Source organism: Anomalospiza imberbis, chromosome 3, assembly GCF_031753505.1.
Source record: "Anomalospiza imberbis isolate Cuckoo-Finch-1a 21T00152 chromosome 3, ASM3175350v1, whole genome shotgun sequence".
NCBI classification, from domain to species: Eukaryota; Metazoa; Chordata; class Aves; order Passeriformes; family Viduidae; genus Anomalospiza; species Anomalospiza imberbis.
In genome coordinates, this window is record NC_089683.1 from 88,999,792 (window position 1) to 89,022,207 (window position 22,416).

At 39.1% G+C, this 22,416-nt stretch overlaps 3 protein-coding genes and 1 long non-coding RNA gene across 10 annotated transcripts in view; 2 read left to right on the forward strand and 2 right to left on the reverse strand.

Moving 5' to 3' along the window:
• The window catches only part of LOC137471358 (acrosin-like), a 183,231-nt gene that overhangs the window by 79,881 nt on the left and 80,934 nt on the right, over positions 1–22,416 (reverse strand). The gene's annotated exons all lie outside the window — the stretch shown is intronic.
• On the forward strand, positions 65–11,587 carry BPNT1 (3'(2'), 5'-bisphosphate nucleotidase 1). 2 transcript variants are annotated; one of them, XM_068185624.1, is made up of 9 exons: positions 65–80; positions 3,405–3,529; positions 5,625–5,729; positions 5,993–6,100; positions 6,637–6,685; positions 7,693–7,784; positions 8,669–8,866; positions 9,732–9,837; positions 11,011–11,587. In XM_068185624.1, exons 2-9 carry the CDS (start codon positions 3,413–3,415, stop codon positions 11,157–11,159), a joined length of 924 nt encoding a protein of 307 aa, XP_068041725.1. In that variant the 5' UTR covers positions 65–80; positions 3,405–3,412; the 3' UTR covers positions 11,160–11,587. The 2 variants fall into 2 exon arrangements, with proteins under 2 accessions (XP_068041725.1, XP_068041724.1); XM_068185623.1 differs by lacking the exon at positions 65–80 and adding an exon at positions 117–272.
• Positions 9,732–14,703, reverse strand: LOC137471365 (uncharacterized). The gene is made up of 2 exons (XR_010997544.1): positions 11,733–14,703; positions 9,732–11,690 (listed from the first exon to the last, which is right to left on the reverse strand). It is a non-coding gene; the product is annotated as an uncharacterized lncRNA (long non-coding RNA).
• Positions 14,779–22,416, forward strand: part of EPRS1 (glutamyl-prolyl-tRNA synthetase 1) — a 37,976-nt gene continuing 30,338 nt past the window's right edge. For 2 of the 6 annotated variants that reach the window (XM_068185594.1, XM_068185595.1), the window contains exons 1-3: positions 14,779–14,904; positions 17,148–17,232; positions 21,659–21,758. In XM_068185594.1, the coding sequence (XP_068041695.1) occupies positions 14,859–14,904; positions 17,148–17,232; positions 21,659–21,758 (231 nt within the window). In that variant the 5' untranslated portion in view covers positions 14,779–14,858. The remainder of the gene's footprint in view (positions 14,905–17,147; positions 17,233–21,658; positions 21,759–22,416) is intronic. The other 4 variants (XM_068185596.1, XM_068185597.1, XM_068185598.1 and 1 more) reach the window with 2 other exon arrangements.

Genomic DNA, 22,416 nt, shown 5'->3' on the forward strand with positions numbered 1-22,416 from the left:
CCCGACGGGCCGGGCGAGAGCTTGAGCCCCGCCCGGAGCCGGAAGGATTCGGGGCGTTCCGAGGTGGTTTGGTAGAGGCGGTGAGTCCTCTCTAAAGGAGCCGGCGCAGAGGCCTCGGTGCGCTGCGGGAGGGGAGCGGTGGTGCTGGGGCGTGGGTCCCTCTTCGGCAAGGGGACGGGCGCGAAGGGCTCGGAGCGCCCCGCACGCTGCCGGCGGTCGGTGCCGGGCCGCGGGGGCCGGTGGAGAGCCAGCGAAAAGCGAGGCTAGACGCGGTGAGTTGGCTGCTGCGGCAGCAGAGCTGCTCCTGCCATCCCCCGCCAGCCGTGGTGTGTCCCGCCACGCTTCGTTGGTGCATTCGCGGACACGGCTCCTAGCTCCGGCTGCGCTGCCCTGCAGGCGCTTTGCCACCGGGAATATCGTGGCAAGAGAATCAGGAACAGGCTTCCCTTTTTTTCCTCTTTGGTGAAATGAGGTAGCGCAGCCCTTTTCCACTTGGAAGTCTGTAGGTGAACCGCAGTGGGATTCCCACCCCGAGTCCTAGCCTGCTTCTGCTGGGTAAATGTTGCTCCCTTACATAATGAAGGTTTATCTTTTACTAGAAGTGGGCTGAAGTTTATTGTAAAGAAATGGGGAGCTCTGGGCACTTAGGCATTAAAGAGTTCCAAGAAAGAAGTTATGCCTTAGCACTTGGATTTAAGGACATGCTCTCTGTGATGTCCACTTTCTCCTTTCATCGGGTGAAATCAAAAATTTGGAAAATGGAAGTTTGTGTAAAAGGGACTGAGAGAAAACCATCAACACATCTGTCATGTGTGCTTTGATAAATTAGTTGTTGTCAGCCTGTACTACTTACAAACATCAGAACTAAAAGGCAGAACAAGAACCAGAGAACTCATTCATTTTAGTAGGTATCAAAATAGGCTGATTTGTCAAAACCATTCAACAGTTTGGTTGCTGGGCTAGAAGAAAGAAGGGAAGATCTTTAGAGGACAAGGTGTGTTTTGAAAATTATACCTAAACTTAACTTGAGGGATAATTTGTAAACTGTACAGTTTTCTAGGAGTCAATCTATTTTTGACCACAGCAAGCAATATATTCTCAAGAGCCTTGTGGAAGCATACATTAGACATTGCCCTCATCAGAAAGAATGTGCCATAACCCTATAAATAAGTTAACTTGAGATCAAAAAGTTACAGAGGTGAAGAACTTAAAGGCAACTACTGCATTCACTTATCTAATCAAAAAGGTCCAGTGCATCAGAAGACGTGCCACACAGGAGATGCAGCTCTGTAAAAATCTAAGTCACCTTTGCACTAATAAAATACCTTGCAATTCACTAGCTAATTACTCCAGAGTGATGAGGAAGGGGTGTTGAACCTCTAATTACAGTTTCTTTTAATAAACCTTATTTTTTCATAAAAAATATTTTAAGGTTTGCCAGGAGATTCTGGGTTTACGACAGAAAGTATATTTTTTTGCCCTAAGTATGGACAAGAAAAATGTACCTAAAAATGTACCTAAAAATGTACCTTGGGTCAAGCTTCAAGAATGCAAGATAGTATTTCTGAATTGTTTTCTGAGTCTTTTGAAATTTTATGCAAACATAAAATAAGTCAAGACTTTAAAACAATTAAATTTTCATCTCATTTTTGAAGTATGATCAAATGTACAGTAAAAGTTCAAATGGCTTTTTTTTTGAGAAGGTGAGCAAAGAATGTTAATTATGTTCATCTGATAATTAATTTCAATACTTTAATCCAAACTTCCCATCTAATATGCTACTTTTTAACTCCTCAGAAATTCTTATATTCCATGTATTTTCATTATGGAATAAACTATTTTCCTTCCTGCTAACTGGTTTCACATGATGGTATAGACTTAAAATAGTATATGGCTTTCCGTGTGTTACGATGCATATTTGCTATGCAACTTTCAGTTGTTTGAGAGCTGCTTTTTGCCACAATTAGCATTTCCAAAATTTCCTTTGTAACCATTCCTACCTGTCCAAGGTTACTTTGGGTATGGACCTTGGCTATTCCACAGAACTCCAATGCACTTTGCTCTCACCCATTAGCTGGAAATAATAATTAACATTAGCAACTGTGCTTTTTGAATGTGCTTGCACAGTCGCTCTACTCTTTCAGCCTCAGAGTGCTTCTGACTTTACTGATACAGGTATAGTGTTACTGAAGTGCTCAAAAAGTTCTTAAATCAGCTAAATTTGGGATTCTGATACGTCTGACATTGCTGTTTTGTGAACAGCCATGAACTTCATTTGTCAAGGAAGAAAGGACAGGTGTTGTATAATGACCTGTTGCCACTTAAGCAGTACTAGCTGCAATTGCAATATTTATGATATGATTGTTATTTTACACTTCCCCCATAATATATCTTCTTTTGTGTGGTGATCAGTGAGTTCCTCTATATTTTTTTCTGGCTCTGCTCAAGTATCTCCTTGGAAGTGTGTCATACATGTCAGGCCAAGCCAAAAAGTGTGTCATCTACACAGACAGAAACAACTGATAGGAAAACAAAAAGCAATTAGCTTTGCATTTTAAAAAATGCAGTGTGGTTATCAATACTTCTTTTTCCTGAGCTAAAGAAAAGCTGGGAGGAATGCCAGCCTTTCCAAGGGTGATGGTTATTCTACTTGGTAACTGAAGGCCCAGTGAATTGCACTGGTTTGTGCTGGAGAACAGATGAGGAAGACAATGCAATATTAAGAATGACAGGACATGGAGTGGTGAGGGGAGACAGGAAGATAGAAATTGATTTCCTTAAAGAAATCAGGAGAAGTTAAATAAATACAGAAAGGATGGTTAAATTCAGATGGTTAAATTCAGCTTTTGCATACAAGTTTGCAGTATCTGCATATCATTAACATACTTTGTGTGCACAATTGGCCATCTGCAAACCCCTATTTTATAGTTACACGAAGGGGAATAGTAAGTGAAATTGCTGATGTCATCCTTCCTGGTAGTCTTGTGCTTGAGCTCTGGGTATGAACCAACTGTAGGTTCAGCTCTGAATAAATGAACTTATGTTCAAAGTGTGCAAAAAATTAGTGCTGTGTGTAGACTCTTCTTTTTCTTAATATTTATGATAAGAGTTTCTGCTGCTGCTGTTGTTCTTTTTTAATGTCATTGTATTTTTGTGAGAACCAGGTTCACTGTCAGACAGAACTTGGGTATTTTGTCTACAATAGCTTTACAACCTGGTGTTCGTTAATTGTATTTTTTTAAAAAAAGCCAAAGCTTGCTTCATTACTACTCCCTGGCAGTAACCCACTTTCCCCTTTCTACTCAGTTTAAACTGTATCTGTTTGAAATGTTAGGTAAAATACTCTTACCTTTTTTTTCCCTTAAAGAGAGAAATGTTCAGGTTTGGCTTTTGTTTCTTTTCAGCATTCAGCATGGCTTCTCCAGCTCTCCTCATGCGTGTAGTGGCCTCGGCATATTCTGTTGCAGAAAAAGCTGCAACAATTGTTAGAAATGTGATGTCTGCAGGAGATCTGGGCATAGTGGAGAAGGTATTACCTTTTACTTTGTTCCAGTTTAATTTCACTTGTTAATCTTGAGTTAGATTAATACAGCCTTCACCATCTCCACTAGCACCTACAACAAATATTCCTTTTTAAAGGATTAAAACAGCCCTAGAGAAGTGTCTTTTGACCAGTACTTCTAAACAACATTTGTACATTTAAAAGAAACACCATAATTTTGTCCTGATTTCCTTCCCAAAACACAAGGTTTGCATAGCACCTCAAAATTGATAACAAGGTATCAATTTTGGTATATTTTCTGTTAATTTCTATACCTATGATCTAACATCCTTAGTACAGCTTAAAATACTGTGCCCTTGATGAATTTTGGATTAGAATAAATCAGTGTTTGATTTCCTAAAACAAAAAAGAACCTTAGCTTTTATTGTAAATCAAGATTTTCAAAATAAATTCAGAGCTTCAAATTTAATTCTAAAAAGAAAACAGATATCAAAGTTCTTAATTTGCTGTAATCTAGTGAATTACACTGATGAGCCCAGATCTTTGTTTTGACTACAGTACTGGAATAGGTGAAATTAACTTTAGAAGTTAATTCTAGTTTTACAGACATGTTACAATATTAAGTGCTTCATTAAATGTATATATATATTTAATGCATTTATGTATTATATATATTTATATATATATATATAATTTTTGGTCTTTATATTGAAGGTACTGCAGGAATTTACATTATTCAAAAATTATCAAAAGTAACAGGCAATATTGGTTCTAAGTAAGATTGGTTTTACATAATTTTAAATTTTTTGAAGAATGAGTACTACAAACACACAAAATTAGATTGAAAGCAATGACCAACAGAAGAGGTTCCAGTTTGAGGGACTAGAGATCTTGAAGTTCCTGCAAGCTTCTTGCCAAAGGGGCTGCTGAAGGAAGAGGAAGAAGGCAAGAGAACCTCTGCATGTGCCTCTGTTTTGCAGTCTGAAGGGAAAAGATGCAGAACAGAAGTGCTGCTTCTCATCATTCATGCTCTTTCTGTAGCCAGCAAACACCAAGACCAATTCCAACTGGCCTTACTGAAAGCTTTAGAACATCTAGGAAGGGAATGTTCTACCTTTTCCCTCAACATAGTGACCCTCCATCTATTTATCTAGTTCAGGAACATCTGAGTTTTTAGCCATCTCCTCTCCTGATACCCTGAGTTTTCTTTCCCTCAGTCAACTCTAAGCTCTCCATTTATATTGCTTTTCTTGTAGTATTTGTACTTTTTTTTCCTCCCCCACTTGGTAGGTAAACACTTTTGTCCACCCATTCTTACATTGAAGAACTATTTCTACTGTTTTATTGGGTTCATGTCCTGGAACAAATGACATTCTCTGCAATAGCTTGATCTTATTGAGTCTAAATTCAGGACCAATTTCAACCAAATTCATTAGGGGATGAGAGGAAAATTTCAAAGGAAAATATCAAGTTTCATAAAATTAGCACTTGGCTAAGGGAGAGACTAGTTTTGAGCATGCAAAAATTAACCCATTACATGATTCTAAATGGAATATCCCATTCCTATGGCTAATTCCTGTAGCTGGATAAACACTTTTCATGTTGTCAGCAAATAAGTTACAAGCAGATAAAACTTTTGTTTGATTCAACTAAGATGTAAATCTTAGATAAACTGTCTTTCTAAATTCCAGTGTTAACAGAATTATTTCTCACTGGGATTCTGTCTCTGAACCTAAAGGGTTAAAAAAGTGCTAGTAAGTTACCCACTTTCATATGTAGCAGGTTATTAGCATTTAAGACATTACTGTAACACATGTAGCAACATATGTTTGGCTATACAACATTGGGAAGGCTTGCATTCATTTTTTTTATGTCACCTTGGGGCACTGTTCTATTGTGAAATCCACTGTTCTACTGTCAGACCAGTCTGTCTTAGCCCTGGGGTGCCCAGGAAAACTCTGCTTCTTGCAGTTTTTAGCCTGCCTCTCGCAAGGTCACTTACTGGGTTGAAGATTTACCAAATTTATTTTAGATTACAAGTAGATATTCAGAGTGCTGTATGGGCCACTGTGCTGGTGTATTTTTTTAGTACCTACCCAAATTCCTATCCACTCTTGGACAGGCTGGACCCAATGACTTGCAGACCAAAGCTGACCGACTGGTACAAATGAGCATTTGTGCTTCCCTGGCACGGAAGTTTCCCAAGGTGACAATCATAGGAGAAGAAGTAAGTTCCTGCTTTATTTCATACTGACAGTTTATCTTGCTGCAGCTTGCACTAGAATTTGCTTTGGCTGGGTTGAGGAAAACATTGGTTTTAATTTAAAAAAAAACCAACCCAAAAAGCAACAAACAAAGGTATTTCTATGCCATTTCACCTTTCAATTTCATTAGCTTTATCAAGCTGCTGTGAAATACACAGCTCTAAGGCAAAATGAGGTGAGTGAGTGCAAGACATTTTTCTAATAACTCTGAGAATTCTTTTGTTAGGAGCTGCCCACTGATGATGTAACTGAAGATTTAATTGAAGATGGTCACTGTGAAGAAATACTGAAGAAACCTTGTCCTGCTCAGTACACAGGAATTAAAGAGGAAGAGGTAATGTGGTAATGCTATTTCTGTGTCTTAATATTTTACATTACCTATACTACTTTCTGATTTTAGCTAAGAATGTACAGTGAAGAAAGATTTTTCCAATGTTGCCAATTTTTCTTTTTTGTTTGAAAACTGAAATGTGGTCATGAGAATCACACCTCCAGAGCTACAAATGCTGCATGCTCCTGCGTGCAGTAATGGGAAATGAAAAATTGGCTTCTTACAATTGTGATTCAAATTAGCTTGGCAGGAATCTAGTTTGGACATATGAAAGTAATCTTATTTTCCATTTCAGCTTAATCCTTCATACTTCTATTAGGAGATTTACTGAGACACTCCAGTCAACATTTAAGCTTTTTTTTTTTTTTGGTGTAAAAAACTATTATAGGCTTCAGCCATATAATACTGTTAAAACTTTGGATCTCTTTTTTTCCTTACTACCGTAAGGAAATAAAACCAATAAAGTAAAATATATACTTTGCATGGTAATTTACATGATTTGTGTTTGTTAATTTTCCTTATTTTTTTTACCCTTAAAGCTTGTAATATGGGTTGATCCCTTGGATGGAACCAAGGAGTACACTGAAGGTTGGATTTTCTTTTAATTCTCTTGATTAAAAAAATAGCAATAGTAATAAAGTAGCATATACATATGCATAGTTTTATCATAGAAGTTACTTAAAATAATGGTTTCATAAGGCTGATGTTTCTGTACTTTTTGAGTGCTTGGAATGTATTTATTCACTCCATTCAGTTCTAACCAGTTCTGAATATTCCTGATGGGCTACTGAGTGCTGACCAGTTTTTATCACTTCAGAGTGCAAAGAGCTGCCTTTGACTGCTGGCCAAATATCTTGAGTTTTTAGTTAAATTTACAATTTTGCCTGTCTTTGCAAAATTGAAGGACTAAATCTCCCCTTCAAATACGAATATGCTCAATTATATTTACGTCTTCCTCTCAAAGAACCCAAATACCACAGCTGTACTTGTAGTCCTTTCAAAATGAAATAAACATCCTCCCACAAATTACAATTCTTCAGTCACGGGACGAAACTGTTCTCAGCAAAGCCTAGTTTCTATCCATAGAAATAGACCCTAAAATGAAAGAAAATAAAAAAATAAAAAAGAAAAGCCTCTAAGAAACAATATGCTGAAACCTCACTTTTGCCTGCTAATGCATCTTTTAGTTGATTAATGTAAAATCTTTTAGGTAGATTTTTTTTTCCCTTTTTGGGGAGAGAGATGTACAACTGTCAATAAATTGCTAGCTTTGAATAGCATTAAAGAAGTCCCACCACAATTACAGAAGTATGTCATCATATACTGCTGTGTAGTTGTGTCTTTAAACTTCCTTCTCATTATGTGTTAACCATAACATAACTGTATTAAAAGAACTTCATCTGGGGCATTTTTTAGCAGAGCTCAAGGCTAAATAACTAAAAAAATTAAATCAATGTTTGAGAATCCTGATTATGATTTGCATTTTTAAGATAGCACCCTGCATATTGATTTGTAGACTTTTACTGAAGGTTTATGTTTTTATTAAAATCTCTCTCTTTTTCAAGCATAACTACATTCCTGCTTTTTCTGTCCAGGTCTCCTTGACCACGTAACGGTTCTTATTGGAATTGCCTATGGAGGCAAAGCAATAGCAGGAGTTATTAACCAGCCATATTACAACTATGAGGTATTAAATCATTGATTTATTTAGAAGCATTGTGTGATTTCTAAATGTTATTCCTAAGCTATTTCAGTTAACACACTTTCAACTGAAAAGAGGCGTGTAGTGGAGTTAATGTTGTAATGTAAGGTATTGGGATTTTTAAATTAAATACATATAATTTTAAATGTTGGTTTCCAGGAACTGAATGTCAGGAACTTAGTAGCAACCATACTGAATCGTGAGGCTGGTGTAATGCACTAATACAGGATATATTACATATATACTCTGCAAATTACTACAGTCCTTATAAAGTACCTACTGTAAAACAAGTACAGGCCAGTGGTGTTGCAGTCTTTGCTAGAAATTCTTTAGTAAATCCTTGCAATGGGTGCATTTGCAATGTGTGGTAACTGCCATAGATCTGCAGCCCTAACTAAACCAAGCATAAATTGTCACTGACAGCTGGGTTAGATTGTATCATGCCAGGCTTCAGGTAAAAGTCAGGATGGCCCACCTACAGGCATTTACACATTTGGAGATTATTTCAGTATTATTGGGGGAGCTCATGATACAGCCTGATTAATTAAACTTATTGGAGTTAAAAGAAAAAGCCCTTGAGCTGATGCAATGCTATCATGTTCTGTGTGACATGTATCACAAAATATTTCAAATTACAAGATACTTTCAATTACAGATTGTGCCCCAAGTACAGAAATATACAAATATTAATCTGCCAGTCACTGGAGGCATGATGTAATGCACCACCATAATGTCACAGATAAGAAATGTACAGCCCAGTATTAATATTATACTCCCTGATATGCCAAGATGCATCTAGGTACCCTTTTCCCTTTGTGCTTTAACTGCTGATCAGTGTGATTTACCATTATTCTGTGCCTTTCTTGTAGGCAGGAGCTAATGCTGTGCTGGGCAGGACAATCTGGGGAGTGCTGGGCATGGGTGCCTTTGGCTTTCAGCTGACAGAAGCACCTGCTGGCAAACACATCGTTGTTACCACCCGCTCCCACAGCAGTGCCCTGGTGAATGACTGCATCACTGCCTTGAACCCAGACCATGTCATTAGAGTTGGAGGAGCAGGAAACAAGGTATGAAAACCTCAAATCTTCTGGTTTTACTGGGAGGTGGCACCTTTGGCAAAAAAAATAAAAAGACTTTTTAAATAAATCATTTGCTTACTTGCATGAACATACAGGAGAGATTTCCTCCACCTTACCCAGCACAACTTCTCTTCCTAGCATTCAGTCTGCTGTGAGGTTGAGAGAATTTGGCACAGGTGTATTTGTACCAGTGGCCATGCTGGTCATGGCTGAGGTCTGTCCTCCCCAGTATTCTGGTTTTTAGGGGTGAAAATAAAAAGTTATAAGACCAGAATGACTAAATGGGAATTCAGTTTAATCTCAATTATTAGACATATTCTCCTGTTTGTGTTAATACAGCTTTTGTTCCAACTATCTAGCAGCACATTTGAAAGGATAAAAATATAAGCACACAGTGATATTTCCTTTCTGGAATTTATTTGTGTACAGGGAACACTCATTTGGTACAGGTTTTAAAGCTGTTTTGTCATAGCTGTCAAAAACACACCCTATCATCTCTTTTCTCCAACATGTGCAAGGCCCAAAGTGGCACTAACACAACATGTATATATTTTCCTCCTTATTTTTTTAGTATTTGCACAAGAAGTGAATTCGTGTTTCTAAAACTGAGAGCAGATTTTCATCCTATGGACTGTATTTATAACAATCAAAAATATTGAACTGGGAATGGTGATTCAGTATACCTTCTAAATCTTAATATATTTCTCGTAATATTAATAAGGAAATGGCTGGTGTTACTTTCCTGACTATCAGTACTTAAATAAACAGATTTAATCCCCACTTCCTGGTGTTATTTCTACCAATTTCTAAATGCCTAAATCCTTTGCAATGATTGCAACTCTATTCTTAACAGATCATTCAACTCATAGAAGGCAAAGCATCTGCTTATGTATTTGCCAGTCCTGGGTGCAAGAAGTGGGATACATGTGCACCTGAAGCTATCCTACATGCTGTGGGAGGTAAGTTAATAGCATTCAAAGTTCCAGGATAAGTGAAACTGCATTAATTTGAAATTAGTTATGCTTTCCATTGAAAGAAAAATGACAATACTTGTATCAATAACTGTCACATAATTAAAAAAGCCAAATCTCCATATTTGGGGTATATTCATTTTAATATTTTCAAAACAAATGCCCTTTTTTTTCTGTTGGCTACTATCTCACAGTAAAATCTACTGTCCTACTAACTGAATATAGTAGTTTATTATTAGTAACATGTTATGTAATATGTGGATATTGAATTCTTTAAACCAACAAAAATAGGTCAAATCATGCTGTTCTCTGGATGTACAAACTCCAAAATTTAGTCATTCATGTAATTCAGTAGAATTAGTGGTCTCCAACCAATGTGAGACACTTCACTTATCTAGGGGATAAAGGGGTTGAAAAGTTATGAAAAGACTGACTATTGAGGATTTGAAGTACTATTATTTTTTTTAATTCTTCTTTTCACATTAATAGGCCTTTTACCATCATATGCTAAAATTATGGAGTTTGATTCTTAAATTCTGTCAATCAAGGATAACAGGCTTCATAATGATACTATTGAACTCCTCTGCAACCTGTAGTGTTCAGGCTGCTGAGGGATAATTTTAAACAGAGTTAGCTCAAGCACAAAGCAACCCAACCAATCTGGGGAAGCACAATGCTGTATTTAGCCTCTTTGGCAGGTAGGAATCTCCTGGTTAAATTAGCTTGAATAAAGATCTGTGTTGCTCTTGTTAAGTGATTTCTAAAATCTCATTTAAAACTAGCTGGGGTGTTTTGACATTATGTTAGAGTTTGTGGTATAGAATCACTCTGGTTTTTACTTGAACTGAGGATTTTTCTTTGCTGCTTGTCAATGGCAAATGTAAAAGCTACTCGGGAAGCATTTTAAGTAATCCATGAGAGAGAGATGTTTTTCTTTTTCTGAGACATGAAGAATTTAAGTATTGTTAAAAAAAAAATAAACCCACTAGTTACTTGATTTCAGTCAATATAAAACCTGTTGTACTTAAACTGAAAGCAAAGATATTTCACATCTGAAGACAGGCATGTGTCTTCAAAAGACTGCTTTTAGTTATTTCTAGTTATTTCACTTGAACTAATGGACTCCAACTCCTTTTTGCTGGATTTTTTTTTTTTTTGCAGGCAAGATAACTGATATCCATGGAAATTCATTTCAGTATAACAAGGAGGTGAAACACATGAATTCAGCTGGAGTCCTTGCCACTTTGAGAAATTATGACTACTATGCCAGTCGTATTCCAAACACTGTGAAAGAATCTCTTGTGCCTTAAAGCAGAGAAGAGTCTTCACTTGGCCTGGAAGGCTGAAAAAATGAGCTTGGAAAAAAAAGAAAGGAAGATGTCTGAGCTTGAAATTCTGTTTCATAGAATCTGAATGGAATTCTTTCAGTAAGGTGTTCAATAATTTCAAAATTATACAGAATCTCTGAGTATTTGTTGGATCAGATTGTTTGGCTGTGTTGAGCAGACAACAACATCATAACAGTCATGTTTCTGCAGTAGTTGTTTTCTATATTCTTTAGGAGTTTTTCTTCCTCATGACTGAGTGTAATATACTGCTAATCATAACACTGCAGACCAAAAATCATCTTCATATTCTGGGCACAAAATCATGTTAAGTCATGTACCTGATCTTGCTCAATGTTTTTTGTTGTCAGTAAGGGTTATTGTGTTAAATACAAATGGACTAAGCATTTGCCTGGATGGATGAGCCCATTTGTTATAAAGTTGCCAGTTTTGATTCTTAGAAGGGCATCTGAATTTTTTTTTTTTGGTCTGCACTGAGTTTTGTGATGGCCAAGACTGCTATTTGTTGGGTTGTCTGAGTTTTGAAGGAGGCAGGACAATGCAGCTGCGCCTGGAAATCTCAACTAAGGGTTCATGGATCGCTGGATTCACTGAGGATCAGTGAAGTGTACATACAGCAGAGTTCAGAACAGCTCAGTTGGGAACCCAAGGAAGCATGACAGGGGCAGGTGTTCCTAGCACCTCTATGATGATTTGAAACGCCTTTTTTCAGGGTTTATGCCACTGCAGTCTTGGAGCAGTTTCGGTATCCAAAGTCAAGGTCACTTTGGCATATTTGGGAATAACAGAAATGCCAGAACTTGAAATTTTCCATGTCCAGATTCTGAGATAAACCAGGTGCCTTTCCAACAGCCCCCGAGTTGAGGAAGTTGACAGTACCACTTCCCCCTCCTGTGGAACACAGACATGTTAGAGGAGGGGAGAGAACAGGGCCAAGATCACCTATAATTAACTTTGAAATTGGAGATCCTGTTTCAGTCAGCTTTCCCATAGGTGTGGCTGTTAGGAAAGCAGGATTCAACTGCCTAGTCCACTTGAACACAAAAGAGAACCAGTAGTAAATTACACATGACTAACTACAATTGGAAACTTAGACAAACTCTTTTGAAGTCTCTTCAAGCTGAATTTAGGATTTTGGAATTACGCTCTTGAACCAGCGAGGCATCTGTGACCCTTCTTTTCTCCAGATGTTGTGACTTAAGTCTCTTACTCTCAAATGGACTCCTAGGGCCTCCTCTTCCCTATCGATGTGAGGCATGCCATGGAGAGATACCAGTTTCAACAGACAACATAGAGATTTGCTTTTCTTTCTGTTCTCCTTGTGAGAAAAGAGTGGTATATGTCAGGTTGTCAGGGAGAGTGTGTGAACACAGCTGCTTGCTTACATAAAGACTGAATCCCTAAGCTCTCCCATATGATTTTTTTTTCCTTATCCTCTGCTGGCACCATGAATGCCAAAGTAGCCTGCAAGATGCACTGCACCCTTTCTCACTTCCTCTAAATAACTACACTCTTCATCCACACAAACTATCGTTAAATGTGTGCCTCAAGGTACTAAAAGTTGTTTATCATACAGAAGAAAGTTTTGAAATTCAGTTTTCCACAGTGTGTTCAAGCTGCTTCTTCTGTTGTCACACAAGATATTCAACAACTCCACTTAAGAGTCCTTAGATTAGATCCTTTCCTTGCATCAGGATTACACCAATATGACTTCACTGGCATAAAGCTGACTCTGTTTCCAATAAGCAGGAACATCTTGCCACAAAAAGGCAACTCTTGCTAAAGTGTTCCTGTCTCTCCATGTGCACACGTGGAACAGAATCTAAGGAATCTTTTCCTTAGTGATGTCATCTTAGCGTAACATTTACAGATAAATTAGCAAGATTAGCATTTACCTCATTCTAGCATGACACTGGATTAGAGCTGCATATATAGGAACAATGTGTGCTTCTAATCCCTTAATCTAAAGCCTGCCTTTCTTCTCTTCCTCAATTGCATAACTGGTAAAAGCATGCAAGGCACATTCAGCCTGCTTTAATTAGAACCTTCTTCATATTTTGGCCCATTATAAATTTAGTCATTCCAGATACTGATTGTGACTGAAGTTTGAACCACATAGCAAGTACAATGATTTCACCGCTTGTTATAGATAATTTTCACCTTTATCTTACACAGGATTCTTTGATATGCATGCTGTAGTGTTCCCATCAGAATCTGCATGTGAATTTGCAAAATATGTTAAGATAAAATGTAGAACAACTCAGGCAACACAAAGGCCTGCCTTAATCGTTCTTTCCGTGCAATCATTAAAATACAAAGAACAAAACCCACTGATAGGAATCTTCATCTATTGCCTCTATAACCTTATTTTCATCTGAAACTTGCAATAGGTTTGAAAATCTCTTCAGGATAAGCCTCTTTCTAATTCCGCTGTAATTTCTGTCTGCTCATTTAGTTACCTGAATGATAGTAGAACACAGCATGTATCAGCTTCTGTGCGGTGTGTAAATATACTTATGTACGGAAACACATGGAAATACTTTTCATGCTTACAGAAACGGTAGAACTGCTAACACAGGAGAAGAGTAAGGAAAGTTGAACTTAAATCCAGCAGCAGGAATCAAACATAAAAACCAGCATGTAATGGACAGTTATGCTCTGGCTATACCACTACCTCCACTGCACAAAAAGCACTGGTTCACCAATCAAACATTTAATAATGTCTCTGTTAGCACATTAGGTGCTACAGTAACATCTATAAAATAGATGAGGGAAAAAAAATTCACAGTGACACTGCATTGTCCTTGCTACAAAGTGAATTTGAGCCAGTCTCCTGTGAAAACTCAGTGACACAGCATTTTGTAATTCATTCCAGGGCTCCAGAAGGTGGCTGGGACCTGGACAGGCTCTCCAGTGAAGTGGTCACAGTGCCAAGCCTGCCAGAGTTCTAAAGCGTTTGGACCACATTGTACAGAGCCAGGAGTTGAACTCAATGATCCTTGCGGGTCCCTTACCACTCGGGATATTCTAGGACTCATTTGACCCGCTGCAAAATTCGCACGTTTGTCAGGAGTTTAAGTGACATCCTACAAAACCAGAGGAGTGAAACCACCGCACTCAGACGGGTCGGTGCGTGTTGCGCTGCTCGATTTGGATCATCACACATAGAAAAGGGGCTGGAGGCATCTCCCCGGTTGCTGCCAGACATACAGCTAAGGGCTTTGGCAGGTAGCGCCCGCAAAGCCCTGGGGAAGGCTCAGCCGGAGAAGCCGTGAGAAGGGAAGCACCGGCATCTGATTTGCTGAGGCGTAGGGCAGCCCTCACCCAGGACCCATCCCTCATCCCCGCCGGCTCCCCAGGGCTCCACAGGCGCGGCCGAGAGGGCACCGTGCACTGCCCGCTCGTCACCTCCGGGCGGCTCCGGCCTCGCCGCCTCCTCCGGGCCGCAGCAGCACCCAACAAGACTGACCGGCGCCAAAGAGACACACGGGCACCCTCACCTCCCGCTCCACCTCTACGGCTTCTCCCGCGGAAGTGACGGGCGCTTTCCCCGCCCCGGGGCGGGTCTTGCCGGGCCGCCCGGGCCGCACCGGCCCCTGCCTAGCTGGCAGCGCTGCGCGCCCCGCCCCGCTGCCTCCCTCGGTTCCGGCGCTGGCGGCGGGAATGGCGGCGCTGAGCCTCACCGTGGACGCGGGCAGTCCCCCGCTCGGTAAGTGCGGGCCGGGCTTCGCACCGCGCCGCCCCGATCCCGCTCTGCCGGGGGATCCGGCGGGGCTCTGTCCCCTCCCCGCCTCCCTCGCTCCCTCCCGCCCGTGTTGCATCATGCGGCGCCGGCCGTGCGGGGCCGGGCGAGGCGGCACCGAGGGCCGTGCCCGTCCTTCCCATTCCTCCCGTCCTTCCCATCCCTGCCGCCTTTCCCGGGGCCGTGTGCCCGCTGCGGGTCCCTCTGCACAGCTGCTCGGGCCGTGGCGGAGCGGCCGGCACTGGACATAACTCGGGCTGCAGGAACTCGGACACGGGTGCAGCCTCGGGTGACTTGGCACGTTGAGGCTGAATGTTCAAGGCAGCCCTAGTTCACATCGCCTGTTCGTGAGCTCTGCCGCTGTGCTGCCGTCTTTCATTTCCAGTTCCAATTTGCTGCAAAAATTCTCCTCTGGGGTGCTGGCTCGAAGTTCTCAGTTGCTCACTACCTTTCGATGTTATTTTGCCTTTAAAAATGTGAGAACCTCCTTCACTGCACTTCCACCCATCTGGAAACAATCTTTTGTATGTGTTCTATGGAATTTCTCCATTTTGTCATAGCTGTTCAAAATAAATTTTCTTCCTATTCTTCATCATAGTTTATTGATTTCTTTTTCTTGCTGTTATTCCCAAATGCATTTCAGAGTTGAATACAACTTGCGTGATTACTGATTTAAGGTATAAAAACATAAAAGTTTTAAATAAAATTTCTCCTGAGACTTGTTTATACTGATTTGCTAGAAAAGAAAATGATGCAATATGAATTATGATTAACAGCAGGTTTAGAGGCTTTGGAGACTTACTTTCTTTGACAGCTGGTGTGTGGCACTGGAGTTTTATTTCAAGAGATTGCATGATTGTGTCAGAAATATTATATATTGCAGATGAAACATTTATATGAAGGAGACAAGCACACTCATCTTACTCATCCCTACTTCATACACTTCATCTTGTCTGCTGTGCAGTGGGAAGAGTGTAGTAGTTTTTAATGTCATCAGTGTTAATTACACAGCTTGGTGCACATAATACTTGTCATTTTCAAAGCATTTCCATGCATGTTATTAAAATACTTACGTGTGTTACTAACATATTGCATAAGGCATGTCACCCTGAATTTCACAGATGGATAGCTGAGGGATGAGAAGAAGAACCTTGACTTACTCTTAATGCCACAGCTGAGCAGAGGTGAGAGCTAGGGAATTCCTAGCTCCAGTGGTTTTTATTTAGGCCAGTGTATTAATAGCTTGTAGTATCATCTGCCCTGGTAGCTGGAGCGTTGTTATAGGGAAGGTAAAGTGCACAAGCACACTGTGGAGGCTGTAACAGGTTAGGTGCCTTTCCAGACCTAGAGTACAGTCCTTGTTTTGCCTATGCAAAACCTTGCTGCCTTTGTACGTGAGTCTGAGCAAAGTTAAAGAGCACAAGCTCCTCTGCTTATGCTCAGCAGGCTGAGTCTGGAGCAGAGCCAGTGTAGAAACACAGCCAAGTGAGCTCGGTGCTTTGTTTGAGCTGCTGTGTGGTGCTGTAGAGCCTCGAGATCAGAGCAGGTTTGCATCAAGGCTCTTGGAATGTGGGCAGAGCTGTCTTCCAGTCAATGGTGTAGCCTAAAAACTTCAGTAATTCTTTTCTTTCTAGAGACCATTTTTTACTGTCACTGGTGAACTACTTTGAGAACCCAGTGTAAGCTTCCTGTGCTTTTACACGGATAAAGTTTCTTGGCTTTGAATGGCTAATCTTTTAATAAACTTTGAATCAGGTTAAAAACAGTCTCATCCTTGTTCAGAAAGTGCTGGTATATTCAGTAATTGATCTCTTTTGATGCATGTGTCAGGGCTGGGATGGAGTACATTAGTAATACTGTTCAATAATTAAGAGCTTTTTGATTACATTCTCCTCATATACTGGAGGACTGGACTAATATTTACCATACCCTTAGGAAGCAAAATGTATCACAGCTGACACTTGCTGAGCTCACTGCAGATCCCTCTGTGCTGGACATTATCACTTTGAAGCTGTAAGGATTGCCAAGAAGAAGCCTCTTGCATATGAGACCGAACATTGATTTTTTTTGTTTCCCTGGGCATTCTCACTTGAAGGAGTCAGTTCAGTCACCTGGTCCTAGTGGATAAGAGATGTAAGTGGTTGGTTGTAACTATGAAAGGTATCTCTCCTGGAAGGAAGTTCAGTATCTTTTTCTCTTGTTATTTCAAGGAGCTCTGCTGACGGTGGAGCATGTGAAGAATGATGTTGAAATTTCAGTGCAAGAAGGCAAAGAAACCATCCTCTCTGTGTCCGAGTAAGTGACTTTGCATTTCTCCTTCTACCTTTGGGTCAGCAGTTTTAAAAACCCCATGGTTGTAGCATTGACAGTATCCTTTTGAGGTAGGAAGAACAGAAAAAAAACACAGTTTTATTCATCACTGCATTACTGATGTCTCTAGCACAGGCAAAACATTTACAGTATATTCTGAACTAGATCTTTATGGAAAAGACTCTTTTTATATACATGTACCTATGTATAATATTTATGCTGTACCAGTCACTTTACTGTTTAGGACTTTTTGTGATGCCATGGATTACCAACAGCAAGGCTGTTTTATATTAGAGAGGTTTGATATATAAGATTTCTTGGACTTGTACGTGTGTGGTGGACTGAAATTTGAATGTTTAGATGGCATTATTTTAGGCTCTCTCCTGAGTGTGTTTAAGCAAAGGCATGATGTTATGTCAGGAAAGTACTAATTAACTGTGCAGTGCTATCCTGTGTATCCATTTGCACACTGTAGAAAGAATATTGGAAATTTTTGTAGTAATCTATTGTCTGTCCTTCTAAAAATACTCTGCCATTGGAATGGGTAACTTCAAGTTTGGGGCATGAAGATGGTTTTTACAATCTGAGTAAAATCAAATGCCTGTCAGAAATGCAGGACTAACACTTAGTTTTGGGAATCTGCATTGTCATCTTCAATTCCATATGAGTTAAGACATCTGGATATATCAAGAGGAGAGATCCTGCTGTCTGACATATCAGTGGAAACTGGCATTTAGTATCTGCAGTAAGGAGCATATTTGTACACATGAGCATTGCAGTTGTAACTTAAAGTATGGTAGCACCATGATGAATTTGGAATTACTGATTATAACTGTACTTTTTGAACATTGATGGATTTTTTTGAAGACTGGGGGGAATCTGTTGTTCACAGACTTGCTGACAAACTCCTATTTTGTGAGCTAATTCAGTAGAAGATGCTGTTAGAGCCACCAATGCATCTCAAACTGGAATACCTGTTTGTCTGTAGAATGGCTATAGAAGCAACATATTTCATTTTGTATTGCAGTTACAGACTTGCTCCTCATAAATTAACACCAACTGAGCATTTCCATATCTTCTAACCTTAGGTAATAAGCTTGTCACTATGTACATATATTTGCAGAAAATCAAAGCACAGGAAGATTCACAGCCTTCAGTCATGGTTGTTTTACTGGTTGCAAATATTGTTTTCTGTTTAAAATGTTATACCTGAACTCAGGTAGAGGTTCTTGTATAATCTGATAATGCATGTTGTCTTTTGCTGTGCCTAATGATAGCACTGAATTTGTGGTTTTGAATGAAAGCAAGAGAAATATGACGGGTTGTATTGGGATTTAATTAGTACAGCTTTAATAATCTTCAGTGTGTGTTTTGCACATGTGGGATACAGCTTACATAAAAGAAAGTTAATTGGATATTTTTTAACTGCCGGAGAAAGTTTTCCCCTTAAATAGCCTTAGTCAGGTTTAGATTTTGTTTTTCTCTGACTGTTTGGGCAGTGTATGGGAATATATATTAAAATAGATACATATATATATATGTGTGTGTATATATGTATTTATACATATATGTGCTCCTGTGACATTTAGAATATTTTTAATGTATACAGTTTGCTTTGAAATAATATTTATTTCATTAAATAATTTAGCGTTGCCATGCCTTCTTCCTACTGCATGCAAAACCACTCATTTTGGCTGTAATGGAACTTCTCAGAAATATAAAGCAAACACTCTTTTTCTGCACTTTGGCCCTGGGTAGATAATATCTAGAATCATGGGCCCATCAGATGGAAATTTTTGTGTTTAGTGTCCTCTTATCCCTGGCATTGGCTTATGTTCAAGAAGTTATTCCAGACCTCAGTATTGCATTAATTTTCCCTTGTTTGGTTGTACAATAATTTTAAAAATTTATTCTGTACCTTAAAGTCTGTTAAAAGTGTATCTGCAATGTGAGAGGCATTAGTTGAACTTGTATCTCAACTAATGCTTTTGCTAAATGGATTTCATGGCATCAGTTCTGCTGAAGCATTGTGTTTTGGCATGATGTGAAAATCACTTGGGATGTTTCAGATTTTGATTTTTTGGGGGGAATCCATTAGTTCTAATGACTTCACTTGAAAAAGAAAGAACATTTTATTTGTGATTCTTCTAGGTTTGATTTTGAAGCTCAGTTAAAATCTAGTGACAAAATTTTCAGCTAACTAGCTGAAACTTAGCTGTCAGCCAGCTACCTAAAAGGTTTATTGCTCATTTGAGATGATGAATGTTATTTTAAAGGTTATTTTTGAAGACTTAGCTTCAAAATTTCATGTAGTAATAGCTCCTAAGCAATCTACTCTGCTGAGTGCTGATGGCTTTATGGAGAGTTTTGGTGTACCTGTGTCATGTCAAAGCAAGCTGCAGTACAGCTTTTGTGTGGTGAGCACATGCACATTTCAGAGTAGTTATTCCTCCCAGGCAGATCGAGCAAAAGCTTTTTACCAATCAGTTCAACATTGATTTATTATGGTTGGAAATAATTTGTGTTTTGGGGTTTTTTGTATTATGTGTTTGCTTTTATTTTTTGGTCCCTTTTTCCCATCTTGTCTTCTTGAATATTTGCCCTGGTGTTTAATTATGTGGCATTTCCTGTCACTCTCAATAGCCACTCTCTGCCTGTAACATTGCATTGTCCCTATTCATTCTCCCTTACTTAGCCCTGGAGTTAGCAAGCACTGGCTGCAAAGAGCATTTTATAACTTTTCCAAAGAGGTCAGTTAGTGATGTTTGGGTGGGAGTATTTTGTTTTTCTGAGGAAAATAACAACTATTAAAGCATAAGTAAGATTTTACTCAGAATAACATTTTCCCATTTCATACATGTATTCAGTTTTGCTTGAGCGTTCAAGAGGTATTTGTTTTGGTATGAACTACTGAAAGCAATAAAAGTGCATTTCACAGATTTTCAAGTGAAAATGTGTTGGAAATGTTTTGTTTTTCTCAGTTTAAAAAAGTTTCCTTAAAATCTGATAGTGGGAAATTAGAATAGGACACACTTTCAGTTACACAGTAGGGTGTAATTTAATGACTCTACTGTGACTTTTGGTTTTAGTTATATTTTATGGATCTTCTATATATATACTGGATCCTAGATGCTTGGAAAGCAAGCAGAATTCAAAACAATCAAACCAAAAACGCCCTCCCAATGAACTATATTCCTTAGGTTTTACTGCAATTAACCTAATGAGACTGGCTCGTCCATTTTTACTAAAAATGGGACACATTCTAATTGTTAATATATCAAGTGCATTCTGTATAATTTTCAGAACTTTTGTTGATTTTTGCAAGGCTTGAGGGCTATCAGAATTCTTTTAATTTTATAAAGGACACAGTAGGTAAAAAGGGAAATAGAGAACAATGACAGAATGGAAGTGGAACTTTGGTTGGACAAGTTGGAGTATAGCATTCCGTCCATTAAATTGAATAAATGTTCAAAAGAACACTTATAGGGACTCCTTTTGTTGATATCAATGCTTGATGTAGAAGCAATTGGAGCTCTATTTTTGCAATCTGCATCTCCATGGGACTGTAGAGTAGAGATGAGTATTATCCAGAGACTGATGCTTCTGATGCATCATTCTTCCAAAGCTCTTTAGTAAATATTAATTTATCTTACATGAACTGGAAGCTAGATTTCTGACAGTGTGCAGCTTTTTTTGATACTGTACATAATGTAGAAAAGGGACATGAAAACAGATAAGTACTACCTTTGGAGAGCCTTTCTTCTTCACATCTGTTGAGGACTTTCATAAGTGGAATGGGACAACAAATTCAAATTTGTCTGTTATCTGGAGAAGACTGGGTAAAAAAACAAATACAGGCAGGCAAGTTTGTTCACCAGGGGATGGTTTCTTTGAAGTGTGAATTGAGTAAAGTGAGTAACAAATGAACAGGGATTTTTTTGCCCTGATGCTAGCCGTTAAAACCACGATGAAAACCTCTCAATTCTTCTGTTGATTCACTAGGAACCCTCTTCAAAGTGATCCTTCTTTTATGAAAAGAAAACAAATAGTGATTAGTTCCTTATAATCTGGAAAATCTGTAGCTCAGGTTATACTTATGAATTCTGTTAGATATGGAGAGGTTTAGTATTTGAAAGAATAATCAGAGTCTTATTCTTATTTTAGCTTAAACAAAATTCTTTCATGTTTAGAAGCTTATTATTCCACCTGGTGATAGAAAAGCAAGGACCTATTTATTTTTGTGCTAGGTTTGTTTTATTTTTGCTTTTCTACTCTGGTGGCCTAGTACCTGTTGGCTCGCCTGGAAGTTATTTTATGTTGGCTTTGCACGTTTCAATTATGTGTGTGCAATTAAAGTTGAACTGACTGGAGGTAGTAATTTACCTTTGCCTTGCCCCTCTCTTTTTTTTAGGCAAGTTTCATTTACTGATGTGAATTCAATAGCTCGGTACCTGGCTCGAGTTGCTGCCTCTGCTGGGTTATATGGCTCAAATCTGTTGGAACACACTGAGGTAAGAAGGAATCACAGAATCATAATATGGTTTGGGTTGGAAGGGACCTTAAAGACCATCTATTTCCATCCCCAAAGACCATCTCTTTCCCAGGGGTAGGGATACTTTCCACTAGACCAGGTTGCTTGAAGCCCTGTCCACCTCGGCCTTGAATCATGCTCTTGTCTGGTGGGTTTGTTTTTCTGGATTTTTTTTTTCCCTTTTTCCCTTTTTCTCTTTTGGCCTGTTCTAAGTTTGGGGGAGTGTTTTGTGGTTGGGGGTTTTTTTGACCTTTTGTCGATTGTTCTGCATTTTACTGTTGGACTGCGGTTCCAGCTATGTGGGATGCTGAGGGGTTTGTTTTGCTAAGCTTCCCTCTCCATATAAAGAAATATAAAGACTAAGAAATCTGTATAAAATATAAAGAGTAAGAAATCTGAGCTTTGGAAGGGTTGCCCTTGCCCACCCCTGCAACCGCAACTCCTAAGCAGACAGCTCACTAATAAAAAATAATTCAGGTTGGAAGGTAAAACATGGTATTTTCCCTCCTCACTTTCCTCAGCTCTGTTGCCATCAGTTGCAATCTTGTAACACTTCAGTCTTAACACCAAGGAACACTGTGTGGCATTGAAATCCTGATGTAGTTTTTGCTGTGTATGATGGACAAAATCCTGACCCC